At 39.8% G+C, this 27,535-nt stretch overlaps 1 protein-coding gene across 6 annotated transcripts in view; it reads left to right on the top strand.

Annotated features, from left to right (window-relative positions):
• TRPM3 (transient receptor potential cation channel subfamily M member 3) overlaps positions 1 to 27,535 on the top strand; it is a 446,851-nt gene that overhangs the window by 408,569 nt on the left and 10,747 nt on the right. For 5 of the 6 annotated variants that reach the window (XM_086629266.1, XM_086629272.1, XM_086629270.1 and 2 more), the window contains 6 exons: positions 5,163 to 5,303; positions 10,316 to 10,444; positions 12,523 to 12,774; positions 17,554 to 17,728; positions 26,229 to 26,379; positions 26,932 to 27,131. In XM_086629266.1, coding sequence (XP_086485392.1) covers positions 5,163 to 5,303; positions 10,316 to 10,444; positions 12,523 to 12,774; positions 17,554 to 17,728; positions 26,229 to 26,379; positions 26,932 to 27,131 — 1,048 coding nt within the window. Of the gene's footprint in view, positions 1 to 5,162; positions 5,304 to 10,315; positions 10,445 to 12,522; positions 12,775 to 17,553; positions 17,765 to 26,228; positions 26,380 to 26,931; positions 27,132 to 27,535 lie in introns of all 6 variants that reach the window. The other variant, XM_086629267.1, reaches the window with a different exon arrangement.

The raw sequence follows: 27,535 nt of genomic DNA, 5'->3' as shown, positions 1-27,535 counted from the left end.
ACTGCTGGCAGCCATGAGGCAGAAGTGCTGGCCCTCTCCAAAAAGAGGGATTTCCCTTTGTTTCTTCCAGGATTTTAGAACCCCCCCCGTACCACCACCACACAACTGCCCTGGCACTCTCCTTGTCCTTCACCATGCTCAGCAGACAGGATGACGAAGATCCTTCAGCCCTGCTACTCTGTATTCACCTTAAAGGACTGCTGAGCACATGCAAAATCCAATTTTACTCACCTGTAGCTCAAAGGCATTAAGCTTTTTTTTCTGACGGTATTTTAAGGCAGAGAAGGGTAACCCTAGAACAACTACCAAGGAGACAGCATTTCCGTACATAACATAGGATACAATGGGGTGTGCAGAGAGAGAGGTGTAGTATATCCACCCAGCTGTGTACCGTTTCCACACCAGTTCTGTGTAAATAAGGAGTAAGTCTACATGTAGCATGTAGATTTCACGAAGGATAAAATGTGAAGAACCTATGCAGGTTCTAGGTTGCTGGGTTTCTAGCAGGACAGAAATTCTTGTTATTTAATTATAAAACAGATAAATATGTTATGGGATCTTATCATATATTAATGCAAAAATGCACAACTCAAAACCGTCTTGATTCCCCTATCATTACATAGAACAAAATCTGGAAAAAAAAAAAAAAAAACCAACAAACCACCACCCACAACAGAATCCTGATTAGAAAAATCTCCATGTAAAAACTATGCGCACATCAATCGCCTCAGGCTAAAATGATGCAGTTGTACTGTACTTTACAATGTAGTTGAGCTGCTGTCGGCCTTACCTTGCATGACTCATGGTGAATCATGGACAAAATTGTGTATTAGAGAAAGAGATGCCGCCCACACAGAGCAATGTCTTGAGTTATTCCCACCCTATTGCTTCCCCCTCCAAGTGAAAACACATTTGTTCACGTTTGACATTGCAGCTGTTCTGCTAACACAGTCACTTAGGTTATTTCTGTATGTTTCTAATGGGGAGGCTTTTCAATTTGTTAATACTGTGATACAATTAACAGTCAGGTCAAATCTAATCCCCAGCCATCGCAGAGCAGTTCCCCATCTGTAGCATGGGGGAGGGGAGAGGTTAGTATTATATGATACAACTGATTCAAAAATAATTATAACAAGATAAAATTACAGCGTCTTTATCAATAAGAAAACAATAGCAAACAGGAAATCAGGAATCCATGAGCTAAAGCATAAATCCAGATATGAAAGATCATTATCCTAAAAACATCCACAACTCACTGATTCCAGTGAGAGCTAAGAGTGTCTCAGAATTAGAAAATTTGTAAAATTGTGAAGAATTTAAACTCTGTAAAATAATCCCTTTCACTAAAGCACGGCACTTGCCATTTGTTACAGTGGCCAGCATTCATTTTCTCTCTGCTGCAAAATTCTTGGGCACCAGAGGACAGCAGAGACAAAGCCTTGGGAAAAGGCACAGAAAACTTTGTAGCACCAGATGGCAGTTTTCCCTCAAACAGCATCAGGAGGTAGAGAGAAGCAAAGAAATTAGTACCTTCTTAGGCTATAATTTCCCCAAAGCATTCAGATCGTATTCCAATTTTTTTCCCCAAATAAACAATCCTTGATATAGATCAGGGAATCACTTTGGTTTTGTAGACTTCAGGTAACGGTACCTGGGGTTCTGTGAAGTTTGTGTAATCTCTGCTGTAATAGTTATTTTCTGTAAGTGTCATGTTCTTGGAGGTTATGTGCTTATCTAATAAGAACCCTTCTCCTCTGTTTAACAGCCACTTGATCTTTTTTACTTTTTTACGAAAAAAGTTGCTAAGCCACTATCAATCATATTTGAGAAGTCATGGCAGTCCAGTGAAGTTTCCACTGATTGAAAAAGGGGAAACATAACCTTTATTCTAAAAGGGGAAACAAGAAAGACCTGGGAAACTGCAGGCCAGTCAGTCCCACCTCTGTGCCTGGCAAGATCATGGAGCAGATCCTCCTGGAAACTATGCTAAGGCACATGGGAAAAAAAAAGAGGTGGTTGATGACACCCAACATGACTTCACTAAGGGCAAATCATACTTGACTAATTTGGTGGCCTTTTACAACGGGGTTACATCATTGGTGGATAGGGGAAGAGCAACTGATGTCGTCTACCTGGACCTGTGCAAAACATTTGATACTGTCCTACATGACACCCTTGCTTCTAAATTGGAGAAACATGGATTTGACGGATGGACCACTCGGTGGATAAGGAATTGGCTGGATGGCCACACTCAAAGAGTTGTAGTCAACCGTTCGATGTCCGAGTGGAGGCCAGTGACGAGTGGTGTTCCTCAGGGGTCAGTACTGGGGCCAGTGCTATTTAACATCTTTGTCGGTGACATGGATAGTGGGATCGAGTGCACCCTCAGCAAGTTTGCTGACGACACCAAGCTGTGTGGTGTTGTGGACACACTGAAGGGAAGGGATGCCATCCAGAGGGACCTTGACAGGCTGGAGAGGTGGGAACCTAATGAAGTTCAACAAGGCCAAGTGCAGGGTCCTGCATGGGTCGGGGCAATCCCAAGCACAAGTACAGGCTGGGCAGAGAATGTATTGAGAGCAGCCCTGAGGAAAAGGACTTGGGAGTGCTGGTGGATGAGAAGCTCAACATGAGCCGGCAATGTGCGCTGGCAGCCCAGAAAGCCAACCCTATCCTGGGCTGCATTCAAAGAAGTGTGGCCAGCAGGTCGAGGGAGGTGATTCTGCCCCTCTACTCTGCTCTCGTGTGACCCCACCTGGAATACTGCATTCAGCTCTGGGGACTCCAGCATAAGAACAACATGGAGCTGCTGGAACAAGTCCAGAGGAGGCCACGAAGATGATCCAAGGGCTGGAGCACTGAGAGAGTTGGGGCTGTTCAGCCTGGAGAAGACAAGGCTCCGGGGTGAACTTATAGCAGCCTTCCAGTACCTAAAGGGGGCCTACAGGAAAGCTGGAGAGGGATTTTTTGCAAGGGCATGCAGTGATAAGTCAAGGGGTAATAGCTTTAAACTGAGAGAGGGTAGATTTAGATTAGATATAAGGAAGAAATTTTTCACTCTGAGGGTGGTGAGGTACTGGAACAGGTTGCCCAGAGAAGTTGTGGATGGCCCATCCTCGGAAGTGTTAAAGGCCAGGTTGGATGAGGCTTTGGGCAACCTGATCTAGTGGAAGCTCATGGCAGGGCTGTTGGAACTAGATGTTCTTTAAGGTTCCTTCCAATTGAAACCAGTCTATCATTCTTGATTCTATGATTCTATGAAACTATGAAACTCTTGATGGACTTTTAGGGGGTTCTTTGTGCTCTGTGAGAATCAACAGTAGGTATATTTAATTTTTTAATATGCATTGTTTTACCTATATTTACAGCAAGAAACTTTGAAACCTACAGGCATGAAAAGGTAAAGGAAATGGGTAACTTCATCAAAGTAGGCTACCGTTTTAAGAGGATGGGCAGAGCAACGTTTGTGCATAGTCGAATTCTAGAATATAAGGGACCATGTGGAAAGTAGTAATACCAGAGGGAAAAGCAAATTGCATAAATGAAATGAAAGAGAAATAGTAAGCAGGAGCCATCTAGGACCATACATGGTCCTAATAATGTTACAAATATCTACACTGACTGAAAGAAAAAAAATGTGGTCATCAGTTTATCATCACAGATTACTATTTTACAGGACCAAAGACCTATATGAGTAGCTCTACATGAGGCCTAGAAAAAGGTAGAAAGGGAAGGACTGTGATTCTCACTTTTAAATAATGTGAGAAGTGCATCTCCTGTTCCTGCAGGGCACTAGGACCAGATCAAATAGCTCACCTGAAGCTGACTAGTTAAGTATTGTAGATAAAAGAAGGACTTCTTTATTGAAAGACAGTGTGTCTGGCATCTAATTGTTCTTTTTAGGTTCCTAGTTTTCCGTGCTTTTAAGTTGCAGACAACAACAATGTTATCTTCATGGATGGTGAAAGTTTGCCTCAGTTAACATAAAAGTATGAAAGTGCTTTGATTTACTTGTAGAAAAACATTATAGAAGCATTTAAATAAAAGCAGCATCGTGCAATCCCTGCATACTTAGATAAGACTGTTCTATTTCAATTCTTGCAATTGCGTCTGTCTGCAAGACTGCTACAGTCTACAGGTGCTGCCACGAACTAAATAGTAAGAACTCGCTCAGAGCGCAGTGACCCAAAATCCACTCTTACTCTACTATTCCCAAAAGAATTGTTTCAGAAAGAACATTTAATAGATCACACTGTACTCGAAATACAAAGGAACACCTGCTTTTAAGAATTAACTTCAGTGAGTATATTGTTTAGTCACTCCTTCCACCACTCTGCAACTGACTATGAAGATAAGAGTAAACAAAATGTTACCTTCTTTTGCCTGATAGGTTTGCACTTATAGCTGAGGACATCTTAAGCGTGTGTTTCTGGAGCTCAGTGTAGCTCTTCAGTGAGTCTGAATTGCAATGGTAACAGTGAGATCAAGCCTAATGGAGGCAGTGCATGAGCAGCCTGGAACTTCATATGGAAGAAGCTACAATCGTGTAGAAGGATCTTTCAGTCCAAGGCCTTAATGCTGCAGTGAACTCTACTGGTCAGTCCTCTACATCCGTGTGAAGTTCACTGTGGGATCATCGCCTGTGACAGATCTGGTCATCAATGTAAAAAGAGTCACTGGCTTCATTGCTTCCAGTCCAGCAACTGCCAACTCATCTTTTCCCCCTGTTGTTCTCTCTCAGTCTCAGCCTTATGAACTTCTCTTTGTTTAAATACAAAACTCATCTGTTTTCTGTGTGCATCTCTTTATTGTATAGAAGTACACCACAAAAAGCTGTTGTCAGGTAAAAATTTTGCTGTCCATACAGCAAGAAAGAGAAATGTTCTCCACATCTCTTTTTTTGTTCACCAGTCAAGGGTTTCACACTGGTGCTGACAGTTGCTGCCAAAGCATTGCTTTTTCAGTTTACAAAGTATTAAACATCAGCTTACCTGAAAAGAAAAGTCTGAGAAAAAAGCATTTTACATCTAGCTATGGTCACCTGGTTTTGTTTAAAGATCAAGAAATCCGAGAAGTTTTGAAGCATTTCTTTTTGAAATTTCACAAAACAGATTAGTTTTTCTTTCACAAAGAAAAAAATACAAAAATGTCCTTTCTTGTAGGCAATGCTGGGACGAGGGAATGGAGAGTCATCAAGAAAGAAAGAGGAAGAGGAAGTTCAGAGCAGGCACAGACTGATCCCTGTTGGAAGAAAGATTTATGAGTTCTATAATGCTCCCATCGTTAAATTTTGGTTTTACACGGTAAGAAATCTTTCCTGTTATATTACTACTGTTTGGACAAATACTGAAATTGGATTAAGTCTTTCACTGAAGGTCTGTGTCTGCCTGCATTGGAGGGCTTACCCGTAAATAGTTTAATAAAAATCTTTTGTGTAGGTCAGCTAGCACTTGCAAACCCATCTAAGACTTTTAAAGACTACCATTTAATTCAGGAAGTTAATAGTTAAAATTTGAATGTCTCTCTATGTTTTTCTTCAAATACAACAAGAAGTGGCAGTTTGCTGCAGTCAGTGCTTCCAAGCAATTCCCTATAGGAGGATTCCCAATAGGAGAGCTCACAACAGTAAGCCCAATGGGAGGCTGGGCTGAATCAGGATATAGAATTGTATAATAATTGATGAAAAAAATAAGCAGATAGAGCACATCTTTTCTTGGAACATTTTTTCTTTGTTCTGTTTCAACTAGTCTGCAAAGCATCTCTTAGAGAAAGTGTTTGTGTAAGTACCCACAAGATAACAAAGATATGAGTAGCAGCTAATATACATTTTTCAGGGACAAATTATGTCAAATCAGTATAATCTCCCTGTGTTATAAAGAAACAGACTTTGCAGATGGAGCAGTAAAAAAATTATGTCATATATTTTGACTTAAGACAGTATAGAAAACTTTACAGGGTGTTCTCACAGATAAATTAATAATTCCTATATTAAAGTTAGTATGTGGATAAAAAGCTCTTTGGCAATTAGTCCTCAGGAGCAGATATTAATTATTCTTTATCAAGCTGGAAGCAGGCATTGGGAAGTATTCCATTAGGGTCTTTCCTACATGAGGTGCTATCTGATATTTTCACTCTAAACTTGGGTGATGAGGTAGAGATTAGTTATTAAATTTGCAAATTGCACTAGAAAGTAGAAGGATGAGCTCAAAAAGTAAAATGAACACAGAAAGTAGTTGTTTGAGTCTCCTTGGCTGGAATATTCTATCCTAGTTCAGCTTCTTCATCATGTGACAAGTATGGACTGGTTTGATGAACACAGAAAAGAACAAGAAAAAAGTTTCAAGAGGTCTGTAAAACATGACTTAAATGGAAAGATTTAAGGAAGTGGGGTTGTTTTCTCTGGAAAAAAAGAAGTCTTCAGTGGGAATGTAATACTCTTCAAATATGTGTAAGTAGCTGCAGAGAAGAACAAAATGGAATAATCTCCAAATCCTTGCTGAATAAGACAAGAAGTAAAAGGCAATTCTAGGTAAGATGTTAGAAAACAGTTTCTAACTTCTCTGAGAAGTACTGTCATAAACTGTGTAAGGAGATGGTAAATTTTCCATTATTAGTGATTTCTAACTCTATCTCATCAAAACATATGTCCACTGTGGTACACTGTCATTAATCCTGCCTCAGCACCATAAAATTGGCCAGATGATTTCAAGTGATTCTTCCCAGTTATGTTTTCCATCATTCTGCTGAATGCACAGCAAATCACAAAGAATGCAGCCTTCTTTAGATGACTTCTTGTAAGAAGAATTGCCTTGCTGAGATCCAGGCAATATGTCTACAGACAGCAGGAATAACTCAGATCAACAGAGACTAAACTGTGGTGGACAGCTTATGCTAGCAAATAGTTCCAGTTTGGCAACTTGGAGTAACTACTCGCTGAACTGTGTGACCATTGAACATTAATCAGGCTGATGAGTCTAGAAATGCTCATCAACAGCCCAGTCTCATTATCAACTGCAATATGTATTATGCATAACCAGAGAAGTCTTTGCACTGTAAACAGAAAGAAGCATCCTGGCTCTCCCCGTTAGTTCAATTCTGAAATGGGAGAAAAAGATCAATATTGCATTTCCATTTAGACCTGTTCCTACAGTTTTATGTCCTGAGGCAGGTCTCAGTCAAGGTCGATTATTAAAGCTGGATCTTGGCTACACTGAATTCGGAGAGCAAATTAAGGTGGATTCTGGCTGCAGTACTTGACCAGTTTGGTATATTGAGAAACTCCTGGAGACTAAAAGCAAAACAACTTTCCCATAAGGGTTAAAATTGCACAGCCTATCACACTTTTTACAAGCACACAGGCAGAAATACTAATCATAGATTTCAAAAGAAATCCTCCTAATTTTACATTCCACAGACCAAAATGCAAGAAAAGTGACTATATATATGGCTATTTTATGCCATTTAAAATAATTTGATTGTTCTATATCTGCCTATCTTCTGTTACTCTATAGCTATATCCACCTTCATTCTTAAAATAGACAAGAGTGGGTTAAATGTGGGGATGTCTGAGACAAAGTAAACAGCTTTTTCTCAACAAAAAAAAAAAACCTTTAGCTTTTCTCTGTGGGCATGCAGTAGTTTCCAAAGTCAGCTACTCTGTTCTGGTTTGTGGCTGTTTCATTGAAAACCATGACTCAAACCTTTCATCCCACAGATTGCTTAAGGAGAAGAGGATGGCCTTCTGTTTTAACCTACTGGCTTTAGGCTGAGATGCTAGCAGGATGTAAGAGGCCACATTTTCACCTCTTCTGAGGAGGAATAGCTGCAGAGGGAATTGAACCCCGAGTAAGAGTCATCTTCTAAACATCAAAACAGCTTTGCCCTTAGCTTTACATTTTGGGACCACCTCACTTTAGGATCATTTAATTACTGCAATTGGTGAGAAAAGGGGAGGGTCGTCTCACGCTTAAAGCACTCTCCTGCTGGTACAATTTCCGGGTTTGTTGCTTACCATAATGAGTATTCAAGTATTTTCTATAGAATGGGACAACATCCATAGGAGGGAGCAACCCACTCTAGAAACTTCTTAGCAGGCTTTCCTCTCCTAGTTTCTTCAGGTACTGCCCTCAAGGGTGAAAATGGCAGCCCCTACCTCTTTGTCAAGCCACGTAAAAGCAAGAAAAAGAGGGTTCATTTACTTGTGTAGTACAACAGTTTCAAAGAATCTTGAGTACCAGCATGGGCAACTGTACTGAGGTTTGACCACAGTGTGGGATCAGTACATCCTCCTGGAAGGCAGGAGCAAGTTAACAGGTCTGGAAAGAGAAAAGGAGGGTGTCACTTCACTATCTGAAGGGCTTGTTTCTTGGGTTAATGTGGTGCAGTTTCAGCATCATTTTATTCTTAAATCAAGACACACTTATTCTTGTCTTTTTTCTTTCCCAAGAAGAAATTTTCAGCAATTTTCGGTAAACTTGGATTGAAAAAAAAAAAAAACCACAAAACACCCAAACCTAAAAAACCCTAACACCTCAAAAGAAAATCAAGAAGAAAAACCTCCTAGTTATGCTGGGAGTCTTGCGGTTTCTGTCACCTTTGTAACCTTAATGTCTCTGTTCTTGTGCCATACTAACTGCAAATGGTCACCAAAGGCTGCTGACTCAAACCAAATTAATAAGATTTGCTGATAATTTATAATCAATAAGATCTAAGAGGAGGGGTGTTAGGTGATAGTATCACTTGGCTTTTTGCACTATAGTGGAAGGTGTTATTTCAGGAGGGAGGTGTGCATCCAGTTCTGCCTGCCCAGACAGTTTCTGCCGAGTCAGCTGACACCCTCAATGCTGATCTAAGTCAATATTGCTCTCCATTTCCTTTAGAGTGTTAAGGGAAGACCAATTTCTAGACCCGAGCATTGCAATCCATCATCACATACAATCCGAAAGACAAATGAGATCACTTCCTCCTCTGTTATATGTAGACAAGAAACAGTGGTTCAACTGGCTGTCTTACCTGTTATGGCCAAAGTAAAGAATTCTCTTGAGTGTCCTCCAAACCAGCAACTAGAAGAAAATCCAGAACCCTGTGGCTTTTATATGGAGCAGAAGTGATGATCTCTGACAAATGCAACAGGACTATAAATCCTGTTCTGTGAGGTGCAGAACGCTGAAATAATCCTACCCAAAAATCTCAAGCCCCTCTGCAGTTGTTTCATCTGAAGTCTGACACCAAGTACACAATAGTTGTGAGTAACATGCAGTTGAGAGAGAAAAACTTTATTGAAATACAGATGTATGAAATAAGCTTTCTGCCACAATGACTAAAATGTTCATGCACAGAACTGCATCATCTTTTCACTGATTTAAATTTGGCTTAAGATGTATTTTCTTGTAGGGCTGCTGTTTGAAAGGCAAAGTAGACAGGCAGTTGGCTTCTGGCCACCCTATCCCAGACATTCACTCATTCACCAGCCCATGCTCCAGTGTGACACTTGGATTTCTCTGAGTTTTATGAACTTGATGATGCAATTTCCCTGTTTTGTTTTTTTTTTTTTGACTGACCATTTCATTACATTCAGCATGTAGAAAGAAAGGAAAAAGAAACTAAAACCATAATCCACACTTTCCACTGTAACAAAAATTAGGCCAGAATGTAGATCTATTAAAGAAGGAAAAGCAAAACAGTTATATGTAAAAACTTGAAAAAAATATAGGGCAAATGAATGCATGGCTATGCCTGGCTACTTGCTGCAGCAACTGAGTAGGAGTAGCAGTATTTTGGGGAGGAATCATGGTATACATTAGGTCAGTACTGCACTGGGTAGAAAGACCTCTAGCAACACCTAGGACCTTATGGGCTCCAGGTAAGAATTGTGCAAAAAGGATTTGGAATGCCAGAGTCAGCCTAGGCTAGGTGAACAGGGAGAAAAAAAACACAGAGGAAGAGTGTTAGAGGACTAAAGGGTGTTCAAAGCAGATGAGGGAGAAATCTTCACATAGGTAACTTAGTTTGGTAGCTGGCATAGTGGTATCAGAGTTCCATCACTGTGGGGTGATCCAGGGAGACTACATTAATACAATTTTGTTGAGGAGGCAGATGTAGCTGGAGTAGAGGATGTTTGTGCATGTATTTTGCATATTCCACACTGTATGTGATTTAATATGAGCTTTTTTGGACAACCAAGAACACTGTCTGATTGTTCTTTTGTTTGTTTAACTCTGGTTACAGGGGAATTAAGAATATTAAATCATAACCAAGAAACTGACTCAGTCATATAAATATAGTGACTATTGATATTCATTTTGTTTCTTTACAGCTGGCATATATAGGCTACTTGATGCTGTTCAATTATATAGTGTTAGTGAAGATGGATCGCTGGCCATCTACACAGGAATGGATTGTCATCTCATACATTTTCACTCTGGGAATAGAGAAGATGAGAGAGGTAAAATCACCTCAACCAAGAGACACAGAATAAAAAAGAAATTTAAGTGTGGGTTTTTTCATTTTAATATCTGCTTTTATTATTTTTCACAGGATAACTTTCAATGAATGGGCTTATCACAAAATTGCATTTTGTTTCAGAAAAGCAGACAGCTTGCTAAAAACACAGCACTAAAAAAATCCATCTTCCTCCATTTTAAAATCAAGAATGTCTCTCTTTCTTTCCATTTCTCCCACAGAATTTCTCTGTTCAGTTTTCTGTGTGATGCACGTTTAATTGCATTCAAAAGTATGGGGCAGTCTTCTGACATATCTTAAAGCTTGGCTATATTCCTTGAAATGTGGCCCAGAAACTGAAGTAAGTTTCAGGGAGAGGAAAACGTGCTGAGAGAATGGACACAAGAGACATGGTGATAGTATGACAACCAAAAAGCCCATCCCAAATAGAGTTCATTAAAAATTTACAACTCTCTGTCTGCCCAAGTGTCTCATGCAAAGGCTTTAAGTAAAACCAGTCATAACTGGGGGAAAATTTAGATCCACATTGACCATTGCAGCTCATTTCTAATAGAATTTCTCCCTTTTAACCTTGAAAATTTTTGCTAATTGTGTTAAGCAACAGCATGCATCTCCCTAAAGATGCTAAAACAGAGACAGAGCACTTCGGGTGGCACTCAGTCTACAGGCAGAGCGAAGTCCTTCTGCCATCCCCTGCCCCTCACGGTCTCTCCCACTTGCAGCTACCGCTGTGCCCTTTTCACTTGGCCAAATGCGCATTTATTCCGCAATGACACCAGAGGCCAAATTCAGCCCTGATGTGAGCGGGTGCAAGTCCCATTGACCTCAGCTGAAACAGCACGTTTGTACCCCTGGGCTGAATGTGTTACCATCTACATTTGTATTTCCTGCAGCAAATGCTTTTGCGGACCAGACTGAAAACGGTCTTGCAACAGCCACTTAGACCTCAGAGACAGATTTCAAACACTGTACGGTAAACTCTACATTATAGCTAAAAATAACAGAGGAAAAGGCACTGATTGTGTGGCCTAAAATGAGTGTACTTCGCTAACCAAAAGAAAAAGGAAAACAGTGACAGCAGCCACACGAGGACTCTGCAACACTGATGGAGAAAAGCACCACTGGCTCAGTAGGTGGGAGGCTGCTGGCAGGAATCGTGTGTGCCATTTTTGTCTAATCATTCTCCCCAAATTGTCCTTTCCACAAAAGTTTATCAAGAACGTTTGTTGGAATGGATTTCTAAGCAGATGTTGGAGATTGTTCACAGAAGATGAGTCTAAAATTCATTCTGAAAATGAATTATAAGAAAATTATAAGAATGGCATTCATCTTTTTAAGGAACTGTGTGAGTCTGCCTAAAATGTTCTCAGGCTAAATATAGAAAATTAAAACAAACAGCTTGTTAACTCACTAAAAGCTAGGAATTATTCATAGAAATCACTTGAGGAATAGTTTCAGCAGTAATTTGGGAAAACAATCAAGCCTCCTAAATGGTCTTGCAAATAGAATGATGATAAATTCGTAAGGTAAGATTAATTATTCTTGTGAATTATATTCTCAGCTGTGCAACTTAATTTCCAAAACCAGGTCCAAGTAGTAGCTAGTATCTCTCTGGATTAAGTGCTAAATCCAGATCTTTATGGTTATGATATATTTCTTGACAGTTTGATACACATTTTAGAATAATTTTCTTTAAATGTGAATTTTCTGATGAAACATCTTTCTGTATTTCTCCCTCTAGTTCAAGACTCTAAGTAGGGTCAATAAATTTGAAAAACAGATAGATATACATATATTTCTTCTGATTTCATGGGGATTTTAGAGCAAGTGAGGTTTTTGTCCTTCTTCTTTTAAGTATCTTGCACATAGATACAGCTTAAGAATGGTTTAAATGTAAGATTTCTGAAAAAAAAAAACAGACAGTACATGAGATATTTATATGATAGGAGTCTATCACCTTTACTTTTGGCCTGTGTGGCATATACCTGTTTACTATAGATTTCTTCAAGCTTAAATCAAGACAGCTCAGCTCCTTTCCTCTCCATGTCCTCTGTCCTTCAGATATTGATGTCAGAGCCCGGGAAACTGTTACAGAAAGTAAAAGTTTGGCTTCAGGAGTACTGGAATGTTACTGATCTCATAGCTATCCTCCTGTTCTCCGTCGGGATGATCCTCCGTCTGCAAGATCTGCCACTCCGGAGTGATGGCCGAGTGATATACTGTGTTAACATCATTTACTGGTATATACGGTTATTGGACATCTTCGGAGTAAACAAGTATTTGGGACCGTATGTTATGATGATTGGGAAAATGGTAAGAGAAGTTGGTGTTCTCCTGTTTTACCAGCATGTTCTTGACTCAATGTCTTTGGCGAATGTCATCACTGCAGATTTATCTGTACTTTTTTACACATTAGCGTTTTCATGTAAGCTAGCAATCAGCACCTTATTAAATCAAAACCCCAGAATTGAGGATTTAACTCTCCCTGTTCTGTTAGATGATGTACTGCTTGTTTTTCTCTGAGATCTCTCTTCAACAGCAAGGACATCTATCCTACATCTTAGTGCCTCATTTGCAGAAAATACAAAGGATGCTAATTCCCAACTAGTTGTAAAGGAGGGTGGACTCTCAAAGAATGTGCATTGTAATAGGCGTGGTACATTTGAAACCATAATGGTTATGATTAAGACTGTCACCTTTCTGTAGTTTGCTCCATATCTATATCTTTTTCTATCTTTCCTGTTTGGGTGTGTCCTTGTGAGATGAGAAATTCATTTGCATATCTGCAGCCTCTGTCCCCTGGCCACATTACATGTACACGCATGGCAAGAGCGTGAATAGTTTATGTAATACTAAATGCATACAGGAGGAATTGAGAGATATTTGCTGTCAGATGTATAATTTTTGACTTTTTGGCTTTTTCTTTTTACCGTTCAGTAGAAATGTTGCATTAAAGTACCATTTTGCTCTTATGAGTTAAAGAAAATTACTAAGTTTATAGGTGCACATGCACATGCCTCTGATATTTGAGGATCTGCACATGTAGCTATATAAATGCTCATGTTTTACATGCAGTTATTCAGCCTTTGTTGTGCAAATCATGGCTGTTTCATGTGTTCTGGGGTTTCAGATTTGTTTTTAAAAATATAGAATAAAAAAACCTTGAAGATGGCATTCACTAAAAAAAAAGTAAACTGAATATTAACTTTTCTAAATACAAATATTACTGCTGTCTGATTGCTATGTGGACAAACTTCAGCAAGTAAAAATAGGCTGTCTGTTTTGTTTGCCTAAACCCAGTCCTTAAAGAAAACACCCAGCCACCTTCTTTCTTTAGCATCATAGGAAGACAGGACATATGTGAGTGCATGGACTACAATCTCTCCTTGATATTACATTAGTCACAACAAGCTCAGTGATTCTAAGTAGGTTTAAAACTGAAAGGTAAAATACATGTCCAGTTCGGTTACCTACCCAACAAGTGACTGGAGAACCATTGTCTTATCCCTTCAATTTACCAGCTTTCAACTCCAAACTCACAGGGGTGGGTTTGACAAAGAAAGAATGGCTTAGTGGGGGGAAAAAAAAAAAAAAAAAAAAGAGAGTGAAAACACAAAAGAAAGTGATTGTTGGATGGTTATGTCCTGCAAACAGGATTTTGAAATGTGCTTCTACCTTCCTTCAAGGAACCCAGTAGGATGTTGATGGGAGGGATTTTGCAGAGCTCCAGAGTACAGAGCTGGAAACGCTCAACAGTTCTTCATGGAGGTTACTATAAAAGGACAGCAGGACAAGAGAAAGGACCAAAGACCAAAGGGAAAATACTGCATTATCATCTGTTTCTTTTGTGCCCTGCCTGGACTATGTCCCTCCATCAAGGGATCTGGTGGTCACTGGGGCTCATGCAATACACAGTCTATAAAACTCCTAAAAAACAGCTACCACCCTACTCTGCTGTATTTTTCACAGGTGCCATGCACTAGAAGTTTCAGAGCTGTGGTGCTAGCAAAGGCAGTCTGAAAAGAGGTTCAGTAATAAACAGAGTGTATATACAGATAGTATAAACAGTGGTTTATTTTTCTCCTGGGGTCAACGCAGAAAGGACATGGCTGAAATCAGCAAAATAATATAATTTCCATTCCTTTGTCATCCTCACATGTGTACAACAAATCAAGCCTCACTCCACTTTCTGTGGAAAACAAATGCAGGAAAATCACCAGCCTCTGTCGGCTCCACACTCACTCAGACTGTGTTGAATTTAGCTACCAGAGTACTCTAAAGGTGTGGGCAACTGTCAAAGGAGGGAAGTTCTTTTATTTTGTGCCTTCCTGTTGTTTGATTTCCATACCTCATCCAACTTTCCATGCACTCAGCAAATCTGGCATATCCACTTTGCCCACACATGCAATGCCCAACTGGTTTGAGTTACACAAATTTGCCTCTCACACCTATTCTCTGCCCAACTTATTCCCCTGTGCAATGGCTAGCTCATTTATGTGATGCACAGATTTCCCTGAGAATTGCACCTGCTTGCTCAGGCTGCAATGGTCTCCCTTGTGTATTTTTGTTTAAATCACATGTCCATTTACCTCCTTGGGTTCTGGGCTTTTTTTCATTTCATGGTCTTGCAAGCACTATTCAGTACTATGGAGAACATCAGGTTGGTTATACATGTTTCTACAGAGTAAGCCCATCACAGCTATTGAGTTCCTCAACAGCCCGTATTTAATGCCTGAACTTTTATCCCGAGCTTCTATTGTAAGTTTTAGACTTAGGAGGAAAAAGATGATTCTTCCCGTCTTTCCAACGTTAAGGAACTTTCTCTTCACCTGCCTCTACATTGTATGCGGCAAAACAGTCATAATAGGTTTTACCTCTGGGCACTGTGAACAAATACACAAACAGAATGAAACAAGGGGCAGGAATGGGCTTGAGCGGTTTAAAAGCAATGGGCTAAAGCTAAGGTGAAGATCGGAGGAGGAAGCTGCATGACCAAGTTTATTATTATCTACTGATTGCAGTAACAGAGCATGCTTATTATAATGTGCTTTTCTGATCACTGCACAGTGATAGATTTACTCCCCTATTATTTGGGAATGAAATGAAATCACTGTGGCATGTCAAGAGAGTTAGAGGTATATCGGTTCACTTACTGTGTGGGAATGTCAACATTTTCTTGGCTTCTGTGCAAATGAAAAAGGGGAAACGTAGCCAGCTTGTTTATAAAACTGCAGCAACCTGCAGTTCCTCATTTTATCACTTCTTTTAAATCAATGACTAATGAGTTCTGCAGAATGATTGAAATGGCCATTGCCTTCTTAAAATAGCCGTTGTAATTTCACCCTATAGGCCAAAGGGCCTGACACAATGCCCATTAGAGCCAGTGGAAACTCGTGCATTTATTTCACCAGTTTTCAGACAAGCTGGTAAGGTTTTAGAAAGATACTCAACTGAAGGGGGGAAAAGCTAATACGCAGCTTGAGTAGAGAATAGCACTGAAGAATTAATTTCTTGCAACATGAGGCCAAACCTTTTATTTCCTCTTTCATGTCCCCGGGTTTCTTTTCTTTCTTCCCTGTATTTTTTATGGACCTCAAGATTTTTGTTTTCCCTTGCCTTTTTTTCACTTGTCTCCAGTTCCCTCTTTGCAGCTCCTTGAGTCTCTCTCACCAGAGCCCTGCCCTATAGGTGTCTTTCTCCTACAACCTCTCTCTCAGTAAACATGAGAGTATCCTCTTCTGTTTGTGCCTCTGTACCCCACTCTTTTCCCTGTTAAATATTTTCTCAATGTTCCTTAGACCTCAGATCTCTCTCTCTGTGCTCTGAAACTGAAGAACCCCCGCAGCAGTGCCAGATCCATCTGCTGCAAATGAGTCCCCTCTTCCGCCAGCTCTTGCCATGAGCAACCCTGCCCTTGAGCTGCCGCAGGTCCCCCTTGGAGCAGTAAGGCCACTGGTTGAGATGCAGGTTGGTTGCACACCTGCCTCACAGGGAAGGCAGAATGCAGCTGAGCCAGGAAGTGAAAAGACTGAAGGGATTAAAACTCACAAGGTTTAGAGGAGTTTTGGCTTGAGCTTTGCCAGAGACAAAAGCTACATCCAAAGCTGTGAATAACAGCTCGGTCGTAACAAGCCTTATAATTAAAGACCTGTCAGTAAACCTGTAACTAAAGGTTTTAAGGGGATCTTACCAGTGACCTTACAGTACTTTCATTTTTTTCACATTCATTTTGGCTTATAAAGCATCTCTGCTGTACCTGGTTGATGCCCATCGCTCTGCCCTCTGGAGGGTCTTTTCTAGCACAGCTCCTCTTCTCAGCCTCTATTCAGCACCTCCTAGGATCGCTGTCCCACTTTTTCCAGGAACATTTTTAATGGGTAGGCACTGTTTGCAAGCACTAATTAAACTTGTGCATATGCTAATGAGGCCTTCAACAATGGAGAAGAATAGAGTTGAGTGTCTGTGTTATCTGCATTTGTTTTTTTTTAAATATGGCCTTTGTCAGACTCCCCCATCAAGCTGATTTCTAGTCCAGCCAGTATCACAGCTTTCCCTTCTCACTGGTTACCACCATGGTGTCCCTTATGTTGCAGTAACAGGCTGTTCTGCCACCCGTTACTCCTTATGTTAGACGCAGCTTCCTTCCTTTGCTCCAAGACAATGACTACCAGTGAATAAAATAATCCATGTCAGCCCTTTTGTTTTGGTACAGTTGCCACTAGGTGCCTATAAACAATACATTATCTTGTGACCCTTGCACAGACCAGGCTGCTGATTCCAGTGAATCTATGTTCTTGTTCAGGCAACTGATGTGACCAGATGGTACCTTGCATTTTCAGCCTATTCATAACATTTAAATTGTTCTTAAAAGCAACACTGGGTAAAAACAAGGACGGAATAATACTGCTTCACTTTTTTGAAAATGAAGTTTTTTGTGTGTAAAACTGAGAATGGCTTTTCGAAATTTGTTTTTTTAAAATTCTGTTTCTAAGATTAATATGCTTTTTTAACAGCATATAATAGTAGGAATATGGACAAATAAGTTCATCTAATTCTTGTCCCTTCTCTCTCTTTTACTGTCATTACATTCAGATGATAGACATGATGTATTTTGTCATCATAATGTTGGTGGTTCTGATGAGCTTTGGCGTCGCAAGACAGGCTATTCTCTTCCCCAATGAGGAGCCTTCGTGGAAGCTGGCGAAAAACATTTTTTACATGCCTTATTGGATGATCTATGGGGAAGTGTTTGCAGACCAGATAGACCGTAAGCAAGTTTATGATTCTCATACTCCAAAGTCAGGTATCCAACTTTGATCAGATGATGTCCTATTAGATCATGTGTGTGTGCTCAATAAATGGCTCAGGATAGAGGAACTCCTTCATCACAGACAACAGTCATAAAAATATTTTTTCAGCTAATATTGGGGTGTCAGTTTCAGAACATACTTCTGGCATCACTTCATAATTATTTAACCAGAAATCTGTAACACTAAATTATCTTGCACATAAAGAACGTTTTAAATGGTTCTTTTTACCAGTTGGGTGACAGGGATACCCTCCCAGGTATCCACCATGAGTTCATTGGTACACCTGGGGCATAAAAAGTCACTTCTCTTTTTCTCATCCATTGGTTTGATTTTAGACCTGAGTACTTTTTACCTAACTTCATGCTGAGCATCAAGTCTAATAATACTGGGTTAGACCTTCAGCTCCTGCATTTCATAAGGATCTAATCCTTTTGTCTGTTTTCTTTTGTCTGTTACCTACTCACTGCCACCACCTTTACACTAAACCATGTGATGCAATTCTTTGGGGACAGTAGATCCATTATTAGAATTTTGCTTCATTTATTTATTGGAAGGCAAGACTACGCTCACATCAGTGCAAACAGAATGAAAGCCAGTATTTCATATACTGTCTCCTCAGGATTCATTTGGCTGATGATCAGGAAAATACCAGTTTTCCATTTAAATTAAACCTCCTGGTGCCACCCTGTGCGTTACGCCAAAGGAGAGGGGTGGACATGAGAAACGATGTGGTAGATGAACAAACTAAGAATCATAAACAGTGTATCTTTAGCAAACACTGACATGCAACTGATGTTCATCATTCCTACTTAAATATGCGTAAGCTTTGGCAGCACTTAGAAGTATCTTTTCCAATGGCAAATGGCATCCATCAAAGCTCTGTTTAGGATATTCCTTTTTATCTGACATACTACCCTAGGAAAGGGCAGTGTTTTCATGATCTGTCTTCGGCTCGTTCAGTATTGACCAAGTTTGAATGGAAAAAATGTGTCGATTTTTCCTCAGCTGGTTAAGGTAATAAATGTATCTATGTCATCAATAATCTCCCCAACGTATGGAGTTTCAGAGGTCCAGACATAAACATATCACATGGGAGATATTTCAGCAGTTCCGTGTTCATTTCCTTTTCCTAGTTAGCATAGAATCATTACTGTGGATACAGATGAAACCTCTTTTTTATGTTTACTTCCCCACTGTGTTTTCAAAGGTAGCATGGCATGCAAGGAAGTAAACAAATACCTAGAATCACAGAGCTTCTCACTGAGTTTAGCTTTTTACCTGATTCCTTCATCTTTATCCTTTTTCCTTTTCTTTTTAAAAATTCATTTAATTCCAAAGGCATAATAGCTGGGGGTATAAAACTTCATCTTGCTCCAAAATATAATAGAGTGGTAAAGGTTTATTCCATTAAACTATGACTTCCTTCCACAAGCAGAATTCTGTCTGTCCCTCTACAAGTGGCCATTTATTGATGTTGTACTAAGTAACTACCATAGTGCAACAAACATGGCAATTGGCTGAGTAAAAAGTTCCTGGTATTTTTTTTTTAATCAAGTGCTGATTATAGTTTAGAACCCTGAAACATGAGAAACTAAACTGTCTTTGAATGAAGCGTGTTTTTCAAGAATGAAAAGAGGGTGGCAGGCTCCATACCCTTGCATGAGAATTTAGGCATAGTCTTGTGTGTTATTCAGATGCCTAACATTTAAACTGTGCAACAAGATGCAGCGTAATTACTTCTGAGGCTTAGGGAAAGTGAAATTCCTGATAGTTTCAACTCCAGCTGTAAGTAAAGACATGTTATTCTGTCTGTGTCAAGGAAACTAGGAGTTGCAGCAAAAGTGGTGATGCCAAAGTGAAAAGCAGCACCTAGTTCCTCCTTCCTGAGAGACAGATGATGCAGGGAATTAGAATCTGCCACTCTTTCAGCACGAAATATGTGCAATATGTCATGTCTGTCTGAGGCTCAGTTGTCTCAAAAATGTCACCTCTGGAAGAGACTGGGAGGATGAGCAAATGGTTGGTGATGTTATACAATCCAAATGACCTGATTGGCATCCAAAAGGTTTCACTCGTATGCCTATGTTTTTTCACTATTTGGAAGTTTTTGTTATATATGTTTTCCAAGTTGTTCTAAGCTAAATCAGCCACTGTATTCATGTTAGAGTACTACAGTGTTTGTACTTTCTCAAATAAGATAAACATGTTGTAAAATTGTTATGCTACATCTAAACTGCAATTGAACTTTATAGCTTGGAGCAGATTTTCTGTTTTACTATAATTTTAGCAAACAAAAAAGATTTCTCTGTGATTTTCTTTATATTTTAGTGTTTGATATTGCAACTTTATTTGCAAGTTTGGGATTCAGCAAAAGCACTGCACTTGGAAATGCTTACACTTTTGAGCCATTCTCCTGGAGATTATCCTAGTGTCTGAGAAATGTACAAAAAAAAAAAAGTGTGCTACTCTAAAATTTCTAACTTTCTCTTTTTTCTTCATTTTCTGTTTCTTCATTTTTGTGAAACGTGCTATTAAGGCTGACCAGATACAATGTCTGGATCCATCTCATCAGCTGCCAGCCTGTCCATCCAGTGGGTCTACTCTGATTTTTATCTCAACACACCGCACTGTTAAAAAAATAGCTAAATGCCTCGCTCTAAAATCATGCATGTCATATACATTTATGTTTCTTACCCATAATCCCTGTACTCATTTAATTTTTTAAATACAGACAGTAACTGGAGTGTGCATTAGTGTCCTGTTGGCATGTGATGTCATCTTCAACTCAAAAGTGGGGAGAGAATTATATCCTCACTTCTGGGAGTATGAATACTCTGTTCAGTGGTGTCGTTTATTAAACGTACCTAAATAAGTACATTGAAAAGTACATAAATACTACATTCTTACAAACTTCTGACTATCAACCAATTGTAAAGGGAGGGGCAAGGGGCAGGGAAGCAGAGTTAATCTTTTAGTTAATGTGTTCAAATTTTCAGGTAAATTCAACAAAAAGAGCAAAACCAGTCCCAACGTAGTTCCTCTCAGACTGACAGTACATCACAACCTTGTTAGCTGCGGAAGGAAGGGGGATCTGGGTCACAGAACCAGTGATGGTATATGCAACTGACTCACTTTTAGGCTGCGTTTCCTAATCCAGCTGAGCCTTGTGCTACCTGATGGGATCCATGGGGCAGCCGCCAGGTGCTTAGGTGCTTTAGTGAATGTCTGTCCAGAAGGAAATCCACAAATGCTGTAAATTCTCTCCCTCGGTTCACTTCACTTACTTTGGCACTATTGCTGGCAATTTTAGCCAAAAAGTTCACAACACAGTGGTCACACGCAAAGAAGTTTGTTTTCATCTGACCAAGCTATCTGCGTCTCCAGAATATTATGGATACAAAAGTATATGCTGAAGAGGAAATGATTATTCGGAGAGTGAGTTAGCTTGGCAAAAAATATAGATAGATGACATAAATGGCAACTTGAGAAATGTCAGTCACCTGTAGAAAATCAGTAGCAGACCTCACATTTTCCTGTATTCAGAAGGCAAAGCAACTGAGAGTGCTGTTAGCCAACACGGGTTTGCTTTTTTTGGTTTGGGCTGTTTTTCAGATTTGCCTGGTGTTCACATGTCAGATTTGCATCTGGATTTTCTTTCCAGCTGACAGCATTTCAAGTACCATCTGAAGATCAGCCTGAGTTGTGTTTGTTCCCTGTGCCTGCTCTCTTATTGGAAAAACTTATATAGTTTAAGAGAAAATGATGGGGCCTCCTTCTTTTTTACTTGCATTGGAGGAATGCCAAGTAGCCGCAGTTGTTTCAGAAGATGAGAGACAAGTATACACCATTTTTAACTATCCAATGAACTTAAAAGGAAAGTATAATTACTACAAAGACATTTTTAAAAGTCTTCAAATTTCTCAGTCTGTTATTTTTTTCAAAAAGTTCTTAAAGGTTTCTTAGTATAAATGAAAATTTTGTACTAAATTCAGTACAATCTTAGAGGTTTCATGCTTTTCATGTCTCCATAGGAGCTTCCTGTAAGGGCTGTCATTTGTGTGGATCATTCTGGAATTAGAATGAACGGAGCAGCTTTACATGAAACAGGCTAAATCATACCTGTTCAGCTCTGCGGCACAGGCAATATTTTTAGCATTGTTAGACAAAGACAGAGGATAAAATTTGCGCACAGCCTACACACCACTTTAAAAGTCTCTCTGGCCTGAGTTGCAGCAGTGTTCCCCTTCCTAGCGCTCCTCTAAGGTTATATTTTGCATTCCATTTTGTTGGATATTTTTAATGTAAGGGGGAGGAGAAGAGAGAGAAAGCACTGGAGAGAACAAGAAAAATACAAGGATTTATGTAAATTATGATTAAAATACCAGCAGATTGGAGAGATGCTTCAAAGTCATTTTAATCTGGCTGAGAGCAAGAATCAACATGTAAGGTCACAATGGTGTAGTTAAAGCAACTTTTTTGAAGTAATGAGACACTGTTCAATTCCCTGGACGTTTCTGCTGATGAAGAGAGCAATGATGTGAGATTCAGACTTCCCAGAGTTCAGTATTTTCTCTGTCAGTGAAGAAGTGGACAGCCCTAGGCGGCGCACTTAGCCATTTTTCAGAATTTACCAGCCTGGCAAGCTTGTAAGGTAGCTTAGACATTTGACATTATTAAATGCTTTCACATCCTTCGGGTTCAGTGCAGACCAAATTTGGAAAATGCCTATATGCTCATAAACAGGGTGATGAAAGTGCATTTAAAATGTCTAGACCTGAATTAAAAAAAAAAAAGATAGGTTTGTTTGTTAGTTAATATGCACTTATTAGTTTCCTTGTTCTTTAGAATTGTGATCATATAAACCTATTCCACAATCTTGTAATTTCAAACAAATCAGCTTAGATTGGACAAGTGTTATCCATTTTTGCATGCGAAATTTTCAAAGCTATTTGGTAACAAAGCTGTTCAGTTATGCAGTTTCCTCTCTCTCTCCCGTTACCTCCCACAACTACTCTGGAAGGGTGCAGCTGGGACAAGAGTCATGACGCGGAAATTTGCAACTGTTGTTTCCCAGCCTCTCCACCCAAATCACAGTAAAAACGAGCAGCGCCCACGTCATGGCAGTAGTTACAGCAGGGAAGCAAATTCTTCCCAAGCTCTGCCGCCACTTTAGGCCCAAAACAGAGAGTAACCCGCAGAGACGTGGGTTACTGCTGTTTGCTTTGCAACTGTTTGCTGGCCAGGAAAGAGGAAGGGCTAGGCATGTAGCAGGAAAGGCTCATACAGGAAACTGTAAATGAGAGCCAGGAAGAAGATTGTGGAAAAGGAAACAAAAGATGCAAAAAACATGGATATCCACAGATGTCAGGATGCAATATTTGAAAGCTGAGTGAAGTTAATGTCTGTAATTGAAAACAAAACTCTGGGCAATTATTATTTTCTAAAGCCCAAGTTCAGGAATTAACGTCCTACCTCTATCCAGTGGCCTGTAAGCATCAGACTACCTGGTTTTTCAGTTACCTGAAGTATGCATATAGTTATACTAACAGAATTTGCTTCAGCAAAACATTTCACTAGAATTAAGTATTCTCTATTTTTTGCTAAAGCAAGGCTGTAATGTGAAAAATTACGAGTATGTTTTCATACCCGTTAAAATTATGCTTTGAAAAAGCTTGTCATCAGAATACATTACTGCACATACTACAAAAACTAACGCATTTCTCAAAACACGATTAAAATGGTCAGAGTGTTATGTGCAAAAGACAGGTGCAGATCTCTCAGGGATGAGGCACAACGCTCAGCAAGCGAAAGCTTTGGCGTTATGGAAGGCGTAACGTTACCCAGCTGGGAGCCCTGGGACACCGACACCGATCAAACGGGGACCCCGGGCAGCTGAGCCCTGCAGGAGACAGGATGTGCTTGGGCCTCTGCATACTGGGACTGGGAGGCGAACTGTCCTGGGTTGCTGTAACAAAGTCTTCTCGCACCCTGGGAGTAATTATTTTAAACAAACAGTTTATTTAATAGTGAAAAAAAAATCTCTTTAAATTAATGATGTAGTTTAAAGATGGAATAAGATGTTAATTTCAGTGACATGCAGTGGAACACAGGCTTCTGCACTTTGGACGCACATCACACATTTTCTCATGCAGCTGAAGATGTGAAGATTAAGTGGTAGCTTGCTTCTCCATAAAATAAACCGTGAGATTAGTACTCCGTTGTTATTTAAAAATTGTTCCCAGAACAGAACATGCAAAAGAGAAAAACTTTTGCAAACTTTCAGGACAAGCCAAACATCTGTGCATGTATAGAACAGACTATGGAAACTTGTCTTTGTAGGAAGTCTAATTTGGCCGCCACTGTGTGGCATGAACTGATAGGCATACATTAATGGTATTCTAAATTCTCTGCGATAGGCAAATAAAGTTGGAGAAATATTTTTTGTCTTGGTAGTTGTCAAAACTGTTTTTTTTCAAGATTAAATTCTCTAGTTTTCATAGAAAAAATGGGATAATAGAATTGTAACCAGGTTTTGAGCTGAGTTATTGATCTAATTGAGCTAAGGTTTAAAATATGCTTTTCTCAAATTCCTCTCATTGTGACAAAAGACATTATTTGTTCTGTTCTTGAGCGCACAAAAGGACAACAGGTTTCATCAACTGATAGAGTGATTGTTCCATTACTGGTGAAATCATGATGGGTTTCAGTACTGTGTTGTGTTGGACTTTGTAGCTCTGAATCAACATTTAAGCAAGTTAGTGTTTCCACACAATCAGAAATGTAAGTCCCTCATTGAGTGCTGATACCAAGAGGTATTGAATGTCCCAGTTTCTGCCAGGTGAAGGCTGAGTGCACATAGCTCCGCTCTCACAGCAGCTCACAGATGGCATTTGGAATGTCTAAATGAAACCGCTGCTTGGAGCAGTGTGGGAAGCATGAAATCAGCACTAACTTAAACAATCTGCAAGGTGATGCTTTCTGAGAAGTAAAGGATTGTGTACTCTTAGCCTGTTCCAGTAACAAAATGTACTTTTGTAAGGAGGAAGGACTAGTGGCACTTAGGTACAGACACAACAGAGCTGCTTGGGAAAGTAGTATGGCTTGTATCTGGCTGTGCGATTGCTTTTCCATGAGCTGAATACTTTGGGAGAGTTCATGTTTGAAGTGGATTTATCATGTATTCTTCTGTCCCATATGGCTATACTATTTCTGTATGTAATAGCCCAACAGCTATACGTAGTGCCCAAAACCGAGTACTCAAATCACACATAACAGCACATAATTGCCAGTACAGACACTCGCAGTTGAATCCCATGCTCTGTGAACCGAGGTCAGAAGGACCTTTTTGAGAGGAAGTCGTAGCTGGTATTGGAAATCATGGATATGTTGACACAGGGTGGGATTTTACAAAACGTAACAGCATTGACAAACTTTGTTGTCTATGAAGTCAATGGGAAAGTCTCACTGATACCAGCAGGAACTGAGCCAATGCTGAGGGCTTTGAAATTTCCTCATTTAAACTCCTTTTTGATGGGGACAGGTGGAAGCTAGCTGTAGGGCTGCACAAAGTTTATCAAGATGGTCTGTATATGTAAGCCACTTCTTCAGTTATTTTCCTGAAGAACTGATTAGAGAGATACTTAGGACTGCTAGGTCTGAAGCTAGAAAGACATAAACTGAACACACACTTGCAAATGCAGATTGCCTACCACAGTGTGTGAAGGCATGTTGAAAAGTAAGCATGGAAAACTGTTTCACAATGTTTTCTCTCCCCCTGCTTCAGTTCTACAACATTAATACCAAGAACATTTTTGTTCCAAAACATTTGGGGAACAAACAGGTGGCAACTCTGCTGCCTACATGTCCCTATACCTGGTACCATAAAGACTTGATAATCTCCCCTACTGTTTCCAGGCATGCAGTCAAAAGTTCTTAATAGCAGAGGATCACTAGAAATATGTCCCAGAGGGGCTCTGGGCAGGCAGTTCACAGCAATAAATGTCTACTTCTTAATTTACTTTCATGTACTTCTTTTTCCTTAGGCTATTTATCACATCCCTCTCTGTCAATCAAAACAGACCAAACTTTCATCATTTAAAAAAAAAAACACGAAAGCTTTTTCCAGGATTAAACATTTTGACCATTTTATCTGCACAGCCTCTAATTACTACCACAGTATTATGATATTTTAGCTATATGGAACCAGACATGCCTCTTGCAATTTCTGAGGGCAATACCTTGATATTCACGGCAAATATCACACAATAACAAGAACCACAGCTTGTAAAATCTGCAATAGCAAGTGCAGACTTCTTGGGAGGAGCATCAATGCCACTGTTATTTGGAAGATATTGCTTTGGCAGGCAGGCCTTTATAAATATTTAAATATTTCTGTAAAAAGCACTGAAAAAATAAGAATCATTCCCATTTCGCATTGTTTTGCATTTTTGTTCCTAGCTCCTTGTGGTCAAAATGAAACCAGAGAAGATGGCAAAATAATCCAGCTACCTCCCTGCAAGACAGGAGCATGGATTGTTCCTGCCATCATGGCCTGTTACCTCTTGGTTGCAAACATCCTTCTGGTGAACCTCCTCATTGCTGTTTTCAAGTGAGTGACACATTGCAACCTACGGACTTGAGGGGGATGGACATTATTCACAACCTAAGAAGGCTGCTAAGCGGAAGATTTTGGCTGAGAGCCATTTTCAGAGGATGTGAGGGTGCGAGGGAAAGAGGCAGTAGCTTGTATCCAGGGAATGAGAGAAATGCCAAGTTCTTCACATTGTCTCATTTCCAAGGACAGACACCTGATGGGAGTCAGGGCAGAGAAGCCAAAAATGCAAAGCTCAGTTATGGCATCTTTCACTCCCAATAATACGGAAAACAAGAATAAAAATACTTTCCTGCCTCGTCGGGTTGTTGTGATACTCAGGGGTTGTACAGAGCAGTCGTAAACAGTAGTAAGATACTTTTGAAATGACTTATTGCCTCTGTGCTTTGCTGAAGCATAAACTTATTAAATTCTTTTCTTCTTTTTGTGACAAGGAAACATTTGTCACCTTTAGTGAAATATGTCTAGGTAAGGTGCTGTCATATCATCTTCAGCAAAGTACCCAAAATCATTTCAATCTGATGTTATTTTCCTCTTCTCATCTTCTAGCAATACATTTTTTGAAGTCAAATCCATATCCAACCAAGTATGGAAGTTTCAAAGATACCAGCTAATCATGACATTTCATGAAAGACCTGTTCTCCCACCGCCTCTGATAATTTTCAGCCATATGACTATGATATTCCAACACCTCTGCTGCAGATGGCGGAAGCATGAAAGCGATCCAGATGAGAGAGACTACGGATTAAGTAAGCCTTAGACAATTTACAGAGTGGGACCTTCCAACACCCTTGGTAATATCTAGTGTTTGACATAAATGACGTCTAAATCCAGTGCCTTGATAATCTTTCCAGCAGATAACTACTTTTAACTGCAAAATTTTTACCTGAATCAGTTAGTTTTACCTGCATTGCCCAACTCCTTAGTTCTCCTCAGAGTGTTAATGATACTGGTTTTTTCTGGGTTTTCTTTTGGTGGTTGTTCCCCGCTTTGTTCCTTCAAAGCAATGGGGTTTGTTTTGCTGTTGCTAGAGGCCTGCTATTGCTGGAATTCTTCTTACAGTCCATCACACTTCCAGATCTCAGTTCTACTTCTGAACATACAGAGACAGCATTCCTATTTTTTGAACAAACAGCACATACTTCCCCCAACA

Source organism: Tauraco erythrolophus, chromosome Z, assembly GCF_009769465.1.
Source record: "Tauraco erythrolophus isolate bTauEry1 chromosome Z, bTauEry1.pri, whole genome shotgun sequence".
NCBI classification, from domain to species: Eukaryota; Metazoa; Chordata; class Aves; order Musophagiformes; family Musophagidae; genus Tauraco; species Tauraco erythrolophus.
The sequence above is the reverse complement of the archived record's forward strand: the minus strand, read 5'-3'. Positions and strand labels throughout refer to the sequence as shown.